Source organism: Rattus norvegicus, chromosome 20 (genome assembly GCF_036323735.1).
Source record: "Rattus norvegicus strain BN/NHsdMcwi chromosome 20, GRCr8, whole genome shotgun sequence".
Lineage (NCBI taxonomy): Eukaryota > Metazoa > Chordata > Mammalia > Rodentia > Muridae > Rattus > Rattus norvegicus.
In genome coordinates, this window is record NC_086038.1 from 11,113,453 (window position 1) to 11,127,632 (window position 14,180).

The following is a 14,180-nucleotide window of genomic DNA, read 5'->3' on the forward strand; positions in this document are numbered from 1 at the left end:
CCTCCCTGACCCTCCTCTGTTACTTCAGACACTGTGGGACGCCCGGCTCTGCTTTGGGCTCATTTTCTCCCTACAAATCCCATCTCACTGTGGATCCCGAGCAGGGACATCCAGGCATCCAGAATCTCTCTACCCTAGAAGGGAAGAGGGCAGAAAGCCTCTACCCTGGCTGTGCCTGAGCCCAGATTTCTTTTGTGCTCCCAACCATAGCCCACTTTGTTTTGTATTTTATTTTACAAGGTGTCATTTGGGCAAACAGTTGGAATCACCCTTCGTCCTTGTCCTGCGTTTCCTAAGCAGTACTGTACTGGGTGCACAGGGTTGTTGGGCATGGAGCCGACTGTGCAGGGAGACGGAGGCCACTCAGTTCGCTTGGTTCCCATTTAAGTGGAATTGCAAAGTCCAACTCCAGGATCTGTTTGGAGGACGAAACGCGATGCTGCACACAGAGACCCGCAGGAGTAAAACCGGCCTGAACCTGTCTCTCTACTCTACCCCAGACTCGCCCCATATAAACATGGCGTAATATGCACCCTACGCTTCTATCGTTTATTTCCCTGGCTCTATGCAAGAGCAAAGGTTCTCCAGCGGCCACAGTAGCGCATATCTAACACGCTAGCGGTAGCGCTCGGCGTAAGCACCGCAACCGCGCACGCGCTACGGGAGACACTTCCGGGGATCGCCGAAAGCCGCTCTACGCCGCCGCGGCTCTATTTCCGGTCCTCAGTGAGCACTTCCGGGAGGCACTTCCTCTAGTGTGTCGGCGTTGCTAGCAGGCAGAAACCTCTTGCAAAGATGGGGAAAGTGAGGGCGCTGCGGGCTCGTGTGCACCGGGCAGCCGTGAGGCCCGACAGGGAGGCTACACCCAGCGCTGTACCCCGCGCCTTGGAGCCGGCCCTACCACAAGCCTCGGCGGGCGGAGCGGGGTCGAAGGTGAGATGTGGGGCGCGGGTCGGGTAGGGCCAGGTCTCAGCTGAGCGGGCTCTCCATAGAGCACCTGCATGGCTGGGGTCTCCGCAAAGCAGGAGCCCTGCGTGGCTGTGGGTTTCGGCAAAGCAGGGGTCCTGCAGGCCAGGGTGTCGCCTGCTTTGTGTGTGTGTTCCTGCCACTCTACCTAGGTCCTGACCCGGCCCACCTTTAGCGGCCATGCCTTCTTGATTGTGGCGTGAGGCTCCAGAAGCGCTCCATCGCTGGGGAGAGCATCCCGCTACGCTCTGGAAATGTCTCAGGACGCTAGCAAAGGCTCTTTAAAATCCTCAACCGGGCTTTGAGTAAAGGAAAGGACATGCCTGAGGTTAGATAACCTGAAAAGAAGCGTTGTTCTCATTAACAGTCCTTCACCATCCAGGGCCCCATACACCCAGGCAATCAGAAATCTGCTTTTGCCTTCTTCTCGGGACAGTATGTGTGAGTGGAGGGAGACTAGTTTCTTGTGTTGGGTTCTTTCACTCAGCACGATATTGTCTGGGTTGCACGATACATTCCACACACAGGCCACATTGTTTGCCTGGTGCTCCTCCTTTAGCTGCCTGCCAGTGTTTTCTGGTTTGCATAGGAGCAGCAGAAGGGATATTATTGGACCATCGAGCCGACGGCTTCCCATCAGTAATGCTACAGTGCGTTTTTCAAGCATTTACTGCGTACCACAGATCCTAAACCTGTAAAGCTGACCGTATCTTTTCACGGATGAGGCTTTAAAAAAACCATTTATGCATGTGTTTTGAGTACATGTATGTTTATACTGAATTTGTGCATGGTACTGTTAGAGGCCAGAGAGGGTGTGGATGGCTGTGTACCACCATGTGTATGTGTGCTGGGAACCAAACATAGGTCGTTTGCAAGAACAGCAAGTGCTTTTAAGCATGAGCCATACATTTCTCCAGACCCTAGTTGAGATTCATTCATAGTCTCTCTCCATGTCATCTGTCTGTTTGTCTGCCCACAGGGCAGGGCACCTTGCATGGCCATGATCTCTACAGAGCAGGGGTCCTGCAGGCCGGGGTGTCTCTCTCCGTCTCTGTCTCTCTCGTGTGTTTTTGAGACAGAGTCTCTCATGTAGCCCTGACTGTTCTGGAACTCACTCTGTAGACCAGGCTGGCCTCGAACTCACAGAGATCAGCTTGCCTCTGCCTCCCAAGCACTGGAGTAAAGACGTGAGTCTCTGTCCCTGGTGCTCACTTGATGCTTTGGGTTTTGGGATTTTACTTATTTTTATTTTATTTCATCTCATCCTCCCACTGCTGTGCAGCCACGGATGTCTTATTTTCCTTTTAATTTGGTAATTTCCCCCCATTTTCCTTTTGCTTTGGTGACTTGGCCCAGGGTTAAGCCTTTCGTTGACAGAGATTGTTCTTAAGCCCCTCGGGCCAGCCGTGTCTTTGCCTCACTGGAAGGCTGCGTGGTTGGTATCCCTGCTTTTGTTCCTCAAAGATCCCAAGGACTGACAGTTAGACGATTCCCTCTGCTCACTCCTGGGAGGACTCATGCGTACAGATGCAAGCAGCAGCGGTGGCTTTCCTCTCAGTTGCTCCTGGGTCTGCATATGCCGTGCCCAGTCCCTGAGCTAGTGGGGCTCTGTCTACTCCACTTCTGGGAGACCAAGCTGCTCTGACTGTCCCAAGTCAGAGGGAGGCAGGAAGGAACAGGCCTGATCTGGGGACAGGGACAGAGCTACTCTCCCAGGGCCTCCCTGGCTGAGAAGTAGAGGATTCTTGCCTTGGCATTGCCTCGCTGTGTGACTCTGAAACCAAAGGTCAACTTGATGTTGTGTCCTCTCTCTTCTCTTGTCGGGGCTGCAGGACTGGGCATTTGTTCACAATGACATCTTCGCCAGGACCCAGATAGACCCTAGTGCTTTGGTGCAGAGGCTGGAGCTGGACCAGAAGAGTGTGGTGTCCCTAAAGAGAGGTGAGTCGAGAGGGCAGCCTCACTGTCGCCTCTGGGCTAACCTGGGCTAACCTGTGCTTTTTAAAAAACCCACTAGTCATAGTGTTGCATAACTTAAATCCCAGCACTTAGGAGGCTGAGGCAGGCCAATCTCTACATTCAAGGCCAGTCCGGACTACATACCCAGTTCCAGGACAGACAGGGCTATGGAGAAAGAACCAAACTTTTACTTTTACAGAAACAGAAGTAAAATGTACCAAAGTAGAAAGAATAGTGTTGAGTTCCACGTGCTGTACCTGCCCTTGGTCCTCACACACCGAGTCCTTTTGAAGCAGGTACCAGACCGTTCAGCATTCCATTCATAAATTCTTCAGCGTGCATCCCTGAGCACGCTTACACTAGATAAACTTACCTACAGAGGGGGTTGGGGATTTAGCTCAGTGGTAGAGCGCTTGCCTAGCAAGCACAAGGCCCTGGGTTCGGTCCTCAGCTCCGAAAAAGAGAAAAGAAAAAAAAAAAAAAAAAAAAGCTTACCTACAGAATTGATGCTCTGCCTGTGTTGTCAAGGAGACAGAGAGCAGGTAGGCCTTGTGACCGCCAGTCCTAATTGCTGCTGACAAGTATTGTGACCAAACCCACTCTTTTATTTCCAAGACAGGGTTTCTCTGGGTAGACCTGCCTGTCTTGGAACTTGCTCTGTAGACCAGGCTAGCCTGCCTCTGCCTCCCAAATGCTGGTGTTAAAGGCATGCACTATCATACCTGGCTACCAATGGCTCCTTCCTACTTTCCTTCCTTCCTTCTCTTCCTTTCTTTGTTTTTTTCTTTCTTTCTTGAGACTGTCTTAGCCAGGGTTTCTTTCTTTTTTAAAAATTTTTTTACTTTTATTTTTTTATTTTTATGAGTACACTGTCGCTGTCTTCACACACACCAGAAAAGGGCATCGGATCCCATTACAGATGGTTGTGAACCACCATGTGGTTGCTGGGAATTGAACTCACAACCTCTGGAAGAGCAGTCAGTGCTCTTAACTGCTGAGCAGTACTCAGGGTTTCTATTCCTGCATCAAACATCATGACCAAGAAGCAAGTTGAGGACCCTGGAGGCAGGAGCTGACACAGAGGCCATGGAGGGATGCTACTTACTGGCTTGCTCCCCCTGGCTTGCTCAGCTTGCTTTTTTTATAGAACCCAAGACTACCAGCCCAGGGACGGCGCCACCCACAATGGGCTGGGCCCTCCCCTCTTGACCACTAATTGAGAAAATGCCTTACAGCTGGGTCTCATGGAGGCATTTCCTCAAGGGAGGCTCCTTTCTTTGTGATAACTCCAGCTTGTGTCAAGTTGACACACAAAACCAGCCAGTTATGTAGTCCTGGCTGTCCTGGGACTCATTATGTAGATCAGACTGGACTTGAAGAGATCCACCTGCTTCTGCCTCCCAGTGCTGGGATTATTTTGTCTTTTTTTTTTTTTTTTTTTCCCAGAGCTGAGGACCGAACCCAGGGCCTTGCGCTTGCCAGGCAAGCGCTCTACCACTGCCAATGCTGGGATTAAAGGCTATGCCACCACACCCAGCTCTACCATTGGCATTTAAAAAAAAAAAAAAAAGATTTATTTTATGTATGTGAGTACACTGTCGCTGTCTTCAGACACCAGAAGAGGGCATCAGATCCAATTACAGATGGTTGTGAGCCACCATGTGGTGCTGGGAATTGAACTTACAACCTCTGGAAGAGCAGTCAGTGCTCTAACCACTGAGCAATCTCTCCAGCCCACCACCGGCATTCTTAACGATCAGTCCTGGTACATATAAAATGGTGGCAGATCCACTTCATAGAGATTGAGGTTACCGTATCCAGAGAGGTCCAGGCAGTCAGCAAACGCTGGTTCCTTGCTCCTTATCCCTGAGGTGAGCTCAGCAAGATGGCCAGGCTAGACAGCCCCAGAGGAGTTAGCATATCTTTCTTTGGGTCAGCGAGATGGTCATAGGTTTGGCCTTACCATGGCAGTGCCTCCTTCAAGTCTGTCTTGTCCTTTTCCTGTTAGCATCTCCGTTAAGCCCTGTTGTTCGGATGGTCCTGGAGCCACCCGTCACCCTCTGACCCGCCCCCACTTGATAGCAAAGCTTCTTCAAAAGGGTTAATGTAACAGTCAGTCAGGGAGAGCTTGGAGACGGCACCTGATCGAATCCTTCAGAAAATGATGTTTTAAAGACCTTTATACCCATGTAAGTGTATAAAACCTTAAATAAGGGACAAATCACCTCCGATTTCTTACAACCTTTGTGGAGTGGCCTTTGGCCTCCTTCGTTGCATGCATTCCCCTGGCCTGCCTCCTTGAGAGGGTCACAGGGACTGTGTCTTAGCGTGAGGCAGAGATGGGTTTGGGGGATGTGGGAGGGCCCTCAGCTTGGACCATGTGCAGCTCTGGCCAGAGAGTAGCCCTGGTTCTCCATGCCCGTGATGCCTCAGTTCATGTGTTTAGGCACAGGGTGTCCCAGGAGAAGGTGCTCCTGAATGTAGGACTCGTCCAGTCTGCAGCCATCTTCGGTCCCTTAGGGGTGGTCTCTGAGAGACTTCAGCAACTCTCCCTGGTGTATGCATCACCTGTCCCCTAATCACCCCTTACCTCCTTGGGGGGCCTTCTGGCTGGCTGTGTCTCCAGTTGTTATTCTGACCTTGAGTCCCACATGTCTGTCCTCAGTTAACGTTGGGCTACACCTAGGTGACCGTTACCCCTCACAGCACGTCCTGAGGAAGGAGGGTGGACCTGGCTCTTCACCCCAAAGATCAGCAGCTTGTTGGACATAACAGGGCCTGCAAGACCCTTTGGGGACAGCCCCATGTGTAGTGAAGGACCCGTGGCTGGAAAACCCCAATCCTTCACCATACTCCGACCTGATTGCCTGGTACCCTTTGTGTCCTTGGGACTGGCCACTGCTGTCCCTGGACAGCTTAATCTACGAGCCAGCAGGCGGAGGGACACCCGACTTGTGTCAGGGCAGTCACAGGGGGAGTTGAATCCGTGACTCAGTCTCCCGCTGCATCATGCATGAGTTGGTGCTGCAAACCCGACTGGGGCAGTGCAGGAATGAAGAAAGGACAGACACACGTACAGGAAAGCTGGGGCCGGGTAGCTCTGGCAGGCTGTGCTTGCTCTGATTGGAGGACACATAGGCAGTCCGGGAACTCAGGGGTGTCTTAGGGTTTCCACTGATGTGACAAAACACCATGGCCGAAATAACGTGGGGAGGAAAGGGTTTATTTGGCTTACATATTGCAGTTCATCCAGGGAAGCCAGGTAGGAACTCAAACAGGGCAAAAACCCGGAAGCAGGAGCTGATGCAGAGGCCACGGAAGGGCACTGCTTACTGGTTTGTCCCTCCCCATGGCTCGCTCAGCTCAGTCTGCTTTTCTTATAGAACCCAGGACCACTTGCCTGGGGATGGCACTGCCCACAATGGGCTGTGCCCTCCTGCATCGACCACTAATAAAGAAAGTACCATTTGGGGTTGCCTACAGCCTTGTCTTAGGAAGGCATTTTCTCATTTGAGGCTCCCTCCTCCGGTGAGTGTAGCTTGTGTCAAACACCAAATAGCTCGCCCGAGGGCTCCCTGTGGGGCTGCAGCATCCATTGCAGTCAGTCATTGCGAGGCCGAAGGTGAAGTTGGTGGTCTCTACTCACTTATCAGTGGTAAACACTGTACTTGGACCAGAGGAAGACTTGGTCTGTGGGTCTGAGGCCTTGGGGTCCTTGATATACCCATGCCAAATGAACAATGCACATTTACTAAGGACTTCACGTGCCCCCTTGTCTGCTCGGCGTCCCCCTGGTTTCAGAGCAGTGCTGTGGGTGCTTTACCGTATGCACACTGCAACGCCCCCTGCCCCTTGTCTCATACTTGCCAGGGTTGAGTCAGAAATAACTCCACACTTCTGGCCCAGGGACTGAGGTGTCTAAAGGTGGAATGGCCATGTGCACGTCACGCCTGCCCTACCATGTGCACGCACGGCCTGCCATACCGTGTACAGGCTTGTAGCCCCGGGACGTGGTATGGCCTGTGTCCCTGTAAGTGCTTGGCCCGTGGCATCTCTCATCTTTCTGTCGGTGCCCTGGGAGCCAGCCCCCTTCCCGCCCCCCTGAGTTCGTCTTCCTGTGGCGGGCAGGATCTCCACCTGGGAGGTGCTGGGCTCTGCAGCTGTGCCCTGGGGCTTCTGACTTAGGTGATTTCAGCTCTTGCCCTGAGAAACAGGCCACAGTGGTCTAGAGATCCCCTACCCCTGGCTAATGTCCTATGGGATAGAGGGTCTCCCTGTAGGACCCTGAACTCCCATATGGAGTGCTTTGTGATTCCCCTGCCCTTTGGCAAGGGTTGAAGGAGCTGTGGCCGCCACCAGGAGCCGTCTTTCTCCCACCCCACCCTGCACATGGTGTATTACCTGGTGTGTAGTCCGCTTGAGCTGGTGCAATGAGCCCAGCATGCTGCCGCCTAGCAGATGGTCACAGCATGCTGTCTGCCTTCACTGACCTTGGGCACGAAGCTAAAACTCGACAGTGTGCTGTCGTTTCTCTGTGCCCGCTCACTAGAAGACTGCAGCAAACAAACCACTCCATTTCCAGATTATCATCTCGACTCTGGTGTGAGCAGGATGAGGCAAGCCCTGCGAGAAGAGCCAGGGTGGGGTAGGCGCTCCCAGAATGAAGGCTGTGAGAGCATGCAGACAGCCCTGCCTGCCAGGCGCTCTTGGAGATCGCTCTTGGTCATGGTGCAAAGGCCACTGGGAATTGTTGGGGAAAGAGGTCATTAGGAGCCCTAGGCTGGGCGATGTGGTCCCAGGAGACCCAGAATGCACTTACACAGTCCCCTCAGGCATCACGATAGGTTCCTGACCTTCCCTCTGCTTAGCCAAATGAGTGCAATGCAGGCTCCCCCTCTTCTGAGCAGCAGCCCTCCATGTGGGCTCATACTCTGGCCAGCAGAGGGCAGCAGAGCCTCATTTCCTTCTTAGGTCCTGGGACAGACAGAGGACCTGGGGGAAGCCACTTCCTCCTGTGTGTAGAACCCTAGGAGGATGAGTCTCTTTAGGAATTTGTTTAAAAGGCTGCTGTGAAGTCAGGGCCATGACAGCCCATAGGACATGCTCGTCACTGTTTCCACTCAACCACAGGCTTAGCCTGCGCACATACCAGGGAGTTACGGGAACACGCTCTAGGAGCAAGTCACAGCAAGAGTTGACCTTGGCTGCAGTGTGTGTGTGCTGGCTGCTGGGCTGTGACAGTGCAGGAGGAGGAGGCACTCTTCGAAAGTGCTAGGCTGACATATTGGTGTTCAAATCTTGTTGAGACACCGACTCACAGTTAACAGTTACAGGCCAGTAACTGTTTCTGTGTGTGTGTCCCTTCCAGTGACGTTCCTTGGGACCCTGGTTACCTAGTTGTGGAGTGTGAAAGGGAAGTGTTTGTCTGTGCAGCAGGGAGCCAGCCAGGGCCAGGTTCTGTCCCACTTCTTCCTGCAGCTTTAGTTTAAGATGCCTGTCGGGGCCTGTCAGACTCTCACCAGAGCTCGAGCATAGAGGTTGGTAATGAAGCAAGGCCACATCTGTGATAGCCACAGGAGCACGTTCCAAATAGCATGACAGGCCACACTTTGATCAGGCTAAAGGTGCCTGTTTTAAGGCTGTTTAAACAGTTTAAGCACGAAGCCACAGAACCTGTAGTAGAGCGTGTGTGTGGGCTCACCACTTGCGTGCCCACTGTGCTCTGTGGTGGGCCGTGTTGAGTGCCCACTTCCACCCAGTAGGGATTGCCCTTCTGTGCTGGCGGTCAGGCTGGGACTGCTATGGAACCTGTATCCGTAGACCCCAGGAAACAGGATCTAGTGGATAGGGCTCCTGGGGTCCTGGCATGCTATAATTGGATATGGCTCCTCCCTGCCCCACTAGAGGCCTGGCCTTGGCTCTGTAAGTATGGAGCCAACCCTGTAGCAGAGGCTTGACCATTAGGGTCCAGCCTCTACTTAAGAGTTGTATGAAAAGTAAGGGATAAGCATCATTAGGACCCTGCCTTGGTGACCTGCTGAGCCTGGTTCAGTGTGACTCCTGTATGTGATGTTATGTTAACTGTCCACCATGTTCACGTGGGGCCTTATGCGTGTTCCCTGGTCTATTCAGAGCCACACGCCCATTTGCTCTCAGGACCCACCTGGTCCTTTAGCCTTGGGTACTCAGAGAGTCCTCACTGCTTTGTCCCAGGCCATTTCACCTGGTGACAGGTAGCTTCAAAGAGACGTCATTTCTCCTCATACGCTCTTGTTTGCGACCAGAAGACTCAGGAGCTCTTCTGTCCTTACAGGTTGTCCCCAGCTGCTGGGGACCTCCAAGGGAGGTGACCTCATGCCTACCACCAGGATATTGAAGGCTGTTTAGCTGTCTAGGGGCATCTGTTCCCTGCTTGGGGTGTTTGGGACACTCGTTGGCCTGAGGAGGACAGGCAGGAGTGGGTGTCACCTGAGCATGTACTGTGGACCAAGTGGCTGGGCTATTTTGGGTCCTCAGCATATTTCTGCTGTTCGAGGAGCTTGACTGGCAGTGTCCCACTGAGGCTCTCGGCTCCTCGCTACGTCATCCATCAGCAGCTGGGCTAGAGGGCAGCTGTAGGTTTTGAGATAAAATGGGGGCTGTGAGGGGATTGTACAAGAAGTAGAAAGGCTTGCTTGTATGTGCTATGTGCAGATGTCACCGTTCAGTTAGCAGATCCTTTCCTATGACCTTGACCTTTGACCTGGCTGCCTCCCGTCGGATACCCCTGTCCTGTGTATTTCCCAGACTCCACAGGGAGATGCCATCGTTTTAGGGCCTTGGCAACCCCAGGGACTTTGTAGGGTTCTCCTGGCCCACTCACTGGTACCCAGGTGCCTTCCTGAGCCACTGCCTCTGCCCACAGCCAGGAAGCAGAGAGGGGTGGATATTTGAGTTCAACTCACTCTCCTTTCTGCAGTCCGGGCTCCAGGCCTTGAGTGGAAGGGGAAGGCGTGGCCTGTGTTTAGGGGGTTAGGTCGTTCCTCCCACCTCCTTATCCTCATTAGACAGTCCTCACCCTTTCTCCCGTTTACGCTTAACTTCGTGTCTTATTGCCAGTCTATGTACAGCACACATATGTACACGTGCACAGGTGCAAGCACACGAGCTGCCTCATGTATCTGGAGGTCACACGGCAACGTGAGAGAGTTGACTGCTGCCGTCTGCTGGTCCAGGGTTCAAACACTGCAGCTTGAACTGCCAGCACTGAGGCTGCCTGACCTCTCCAGCCCACTTGCTTTTTTCCTGAAACAGAGTCTCACCCTGGTGCACACTGACCTTGAACTCACAGCAGTCTTGCCCCGGCCTCTCCAGCACTGCTTATCCGAGCTATGTTGTCATAGTACTGAAAAGCTGACCAACACAGAATGCTTGCCCCTGTCCCTCGTTGCTGTGGCTACTGAGCTTCCCCAGAGGCCTGGTGGTGACATCTCCATCTCTCTCTGGTGCTGGGAAATCCCAGTGCAGGGCTAAGGTCACTGCTGTTCTCGCCCTTCCTGTCTGTCCAGTAGCCTTGCTTGCTCTGTGGCAGTTGGCTTAGGTCTTGCTTTGTTGCACGTTTTCTTTTAAACGTTTTGCTCCCTCAGGCTCAGCACCCGTTCCAGGTTCCAGTTCTCTGGTAAAGAAGCTGGGGCGGGGCTGGGGATTTAGCTCAGTGGTAGAGCACTTACCTAGGAAGCACAAGGCCCTGGGTTCGGTCCCCAGCTCCGAAAAAAAGAACCAAAAAAAAAAAAAAAAAAAAAAAAAAAAAGAAGCTGGGGCTGAGAGGTCCTGCCCCAGTACAGCAGTTGCTACTGTCAGGCCTCAGACATGCTTGCTGGGCCCTGTCTCCTTCCTTCATAGGACGAGGGCCTCGGCCAATGCTGCGACAACTGGTAGTCAGGGAGAAGCTGGAAGCAGCAGCACTTCAGAGCTCCATTGTCCCCCAGCTAGGGCTGGGCTGCTGTTCTGTCACAGTGGCTCCTGGGAAGCTCCCTTTGTTTGGGCAGCAGCCACAGCTCATTCTGTGTACCTACTCCAGCCAGCACAGGCCTGCTCTGGTCTCCAGCATCCCTGTCACCATCATGGAGGTTCTCCATGCCTGTCTGGTTACTGCCTGCTTCTGGGCCTGTCTTTCTGCCCACAGGGAGTAACCGTCAGTCAGCCTGTGCAGAGTCCAGTGAAGTGAGGGTGAATGCAGTGCCAGGCAAGCGGGATCCGAGGGCTGTGTCAGGGCTCAGCTTCTGCATGACCTCAGCATTCCAAACCCTTTGCATCTGCAAGAACAGCCTGTTCGGTTCTGTCTCTGGAGCGACGGAGGGCTAAAAAGGTCACATTCTAGCTAGCGTTCTCAGTTAGCTCGTTCCGAAATCCTTCTGTGTGGTGCTGGGTATGTTATTGCTAGAGCTGGTCTCCACTGACCTTGGTGTTATTTTTACTTTGGAGTAATTGCAGAGTTACCAAAAGTTGAGAGAATCATCTGGAGAGAATTACTTCCTGTCCCCTGGGATGTCCTACCATTGGGTACTTCTGTGTGGCCTCCCCCCCCCATGCTGCCCCCAAACTGTCTTGGCTGTGCCAGGCCCATTTTTCTTACAAGTTTCCATGCACCTCAGAAAATCCCCAAGTCCCACCCCAGCCTGACATCCCACACTTAGGCCCGTTGTCACCTCACTTGTGGTTTGACATTGCTTCTAGTCATGTGACATCTGCCTAGGTATGCACTGGAGTGCAGTGGAGTGCATTGGATGCTCCGTCTGTTGGACCAGCTGGAGGAGTAGCTACTGAGCCCTGGGCCCTCTTACCCCAGCCAGGCCCAAGCTGTGCAGCCCCAGGCTAGAAGCATGGGCACCAGACCCCAGCACCGTGACCCTAACTGCGTCACCAGCTGCCGAGGCTTTGTGCCCGCTCCCTGAACAAAGGCTGGGCTAGCTTACCAGGATCTCCAGCTTCTCCTCACAGGACTTGCTTCTGCCTTGTTTATCCTTAAACACACAGGTTCTCCATTGCACAGTCCAGGAACATCTAAATGTTTGAAATGGCAGGAGACTGTTTTCTACAGATGTTCTTGGAAGCTAAAACCATGTTCTCTCTGTGGCTAAAACCATGTCAGCCCTGGGAAAGGCAGTTAAGGCCAAGGGCATGGACCATCTTTGTGTCGCTGTGGGACAGACTAGCAGCAGAGATTCCAGTGACCTGATCCCCACCCAGCCGCCCAATGCCCAGTAACCAGTGAGGGGCTCCTCTTCCTGCCTCGTAGTTCCTCAGTTCCATGCTTAGGGCAGGGCTGCTGCTCTGGCTGGGCAGTGTCCCTAGCTGACTCCAGCTGTCCTAGGACTGGGCTGAGGCCATCCTTAGAGAAAAGAAGCCTAGCTAGCATTGTCCCGGCCCCCTCAGAGCCAGCCCATCTGTGTCGTCAGTGCTTTCTGCTCACACAGCCCCGGTTGTCTATGCCCCATAGTCAGTCAACTTCTGGTTAAATTGGACAGGTCCAACTGATGTTCCCACAGAGCATGCAGTGGTAGCCTTGGGTTTTTTCCTTTGAGAAGAGGGACCATGTCATCTGGCTCCTGGTGCAGATATATCTCCACTTGTGTTCTCTTTTTTTTTTTTTTTTTTTTTTTATTTAGAGAATACTTTATTAGTTTTTGTAATCAAACCCACGTATATAAGACCTTACATATTTAATACAGTGTGTTACCCCTGTACAAATGGAAAAAACTTAAGTTCAACATTTCTAGACCAATATGGCTGTTAATTTCTGTACAGTGCCAACTCAACACAGTAAACGGGGATACTTTTTTCGAAAGTTGACAGCACAGGTAAAGTTTCAAAAAATTCAAATTATATATCTGTATATATATATTTATATTTATATAAAAAGACCAATAATAGCAGTGTGTTATGCATCAACAGCAGCAACAGCTTTTCCAGGTTCTGCAGTCATCTGACCAAAACTGTAGAGACATCCAGCACACTCCATTAAAAAAAAAAAGTAAAAAAACAAAACCCGAGAAAACAGCACAGTTCTGTTACTCTTGTGGTACCTGGCACCATTTTTTTTTAAATTAGCTTCTCAATCATCATCTGGAAAGAAAACATTCTGAGCAACATCATTAAAAACAGCTCTGATAAAGCACGGTCACTACTACGTATCATAAAGCAGGTACAAGCTATTTTACATCCACAGAGGTATGATACAGTACTGTCCTACATCTATAATACTAGAGGATACAATTTAAAAGGCATTATTTGAGACTTGATTCTACTTTTCCAGCAGAGGGCCCAAAGGATGGTGTGACACAGCTTTGTAAAGAAACATACTCTAGACAGGATTTCCTTTCACTAGTGGCACACTTCTAAGGATTCATTCTCTCCATGAATGTCAGCTAAAACCGTTATTAAAAAAAATGAAATATCCCTAGAACAAAACCGTATAACCACCGGATTCACATGAAGATGACCTAGTGGAGACAAGCTGGACCTCACCTTACCAACAAGCTATCAAATCTGTTATGTTTAAACAGTGAGACCTCCAAGGAAGGAGATGCCAAGTAGTGCTTCAAAGCTTCGGACCACAATCAAACACAGCATCCTTTTCAACAGAAGCAGAAGCTCATCTGAATATGCTCATGGATGCTGACATCAACATTTAATCATCTCCTCACTCATCCAGGAAGAGGGGGAGATCAGTTACTACTGTACTTTAATGTGTTCAACCAAATCACCATATTACAAAAATAGCAAGCTGCCATAATAAAAAATAAGGCTCCTCTATCCAGCACCAGATAGCATCATTTTACGTTCAAGCCTAGAAATTGCACACTTGTATATAAACCAACCGAAGATGAGGATTGAGAGTTCATCTTGGTGGATTTTTCCTTTGATGAATATGAAGTGTCCTTCCTTATCTTTTTTGATGACTTTTAATTGAAAATTGATTTTATTTGATATTAGAATGGCTACTCCAGCTTGCTTCTTCTGACCATTTGCTTGGAAAGTTGTTTTCCAGCCTTTCACTCTGAGGTAGTGTCTGTCTTTGTCTCTGAGGTGTGTTTCCTGTAGGCAGCAGAATGCAGGGTCCTCATTGCGTATCCAGTTTGTTAATCTATGTCTTTTTATTGGGGAGTTGAGGCCATTGATATTGAGAGATATTAAGGAATAGTGATTATTGCTTCCTGTTATATTCATATTTGGATGTGAGGTTATGTTTGTGTGCTTTCATTCTCCTTGTTTTG

At 51.2% G+C, this 14,180-nt stretch overlaps 1 protein-coding gene across 1 annotated transcript in view; it reads left to right on the plus strand.

The window, feature by feature from the left end:
- The first annotated feature begins 761 nt into the window (after window positions 1–761).
- Slx9 (SLX9 ribosome biogenesis factor) overlaps window positions 762–14,180 on the plus strand; it is a 32,899-nt gene continuing 19,480 nt past the window's right edge. Inside the window, exons 1-2 of the mRNA NM_001008307.2 lie at window positions 762–933; window positions 2,799–2,907. Coding sequence (NP_001008308.1) covers window positions 796–933; window positions 2,799–2,907 — 247 coding nt within the window. The 5' untranslated portion in view covers window positions 762–795. The remainder of the gene's footprint in view (window positions 934–2,798; window positions 2,908–14,180) is intronic.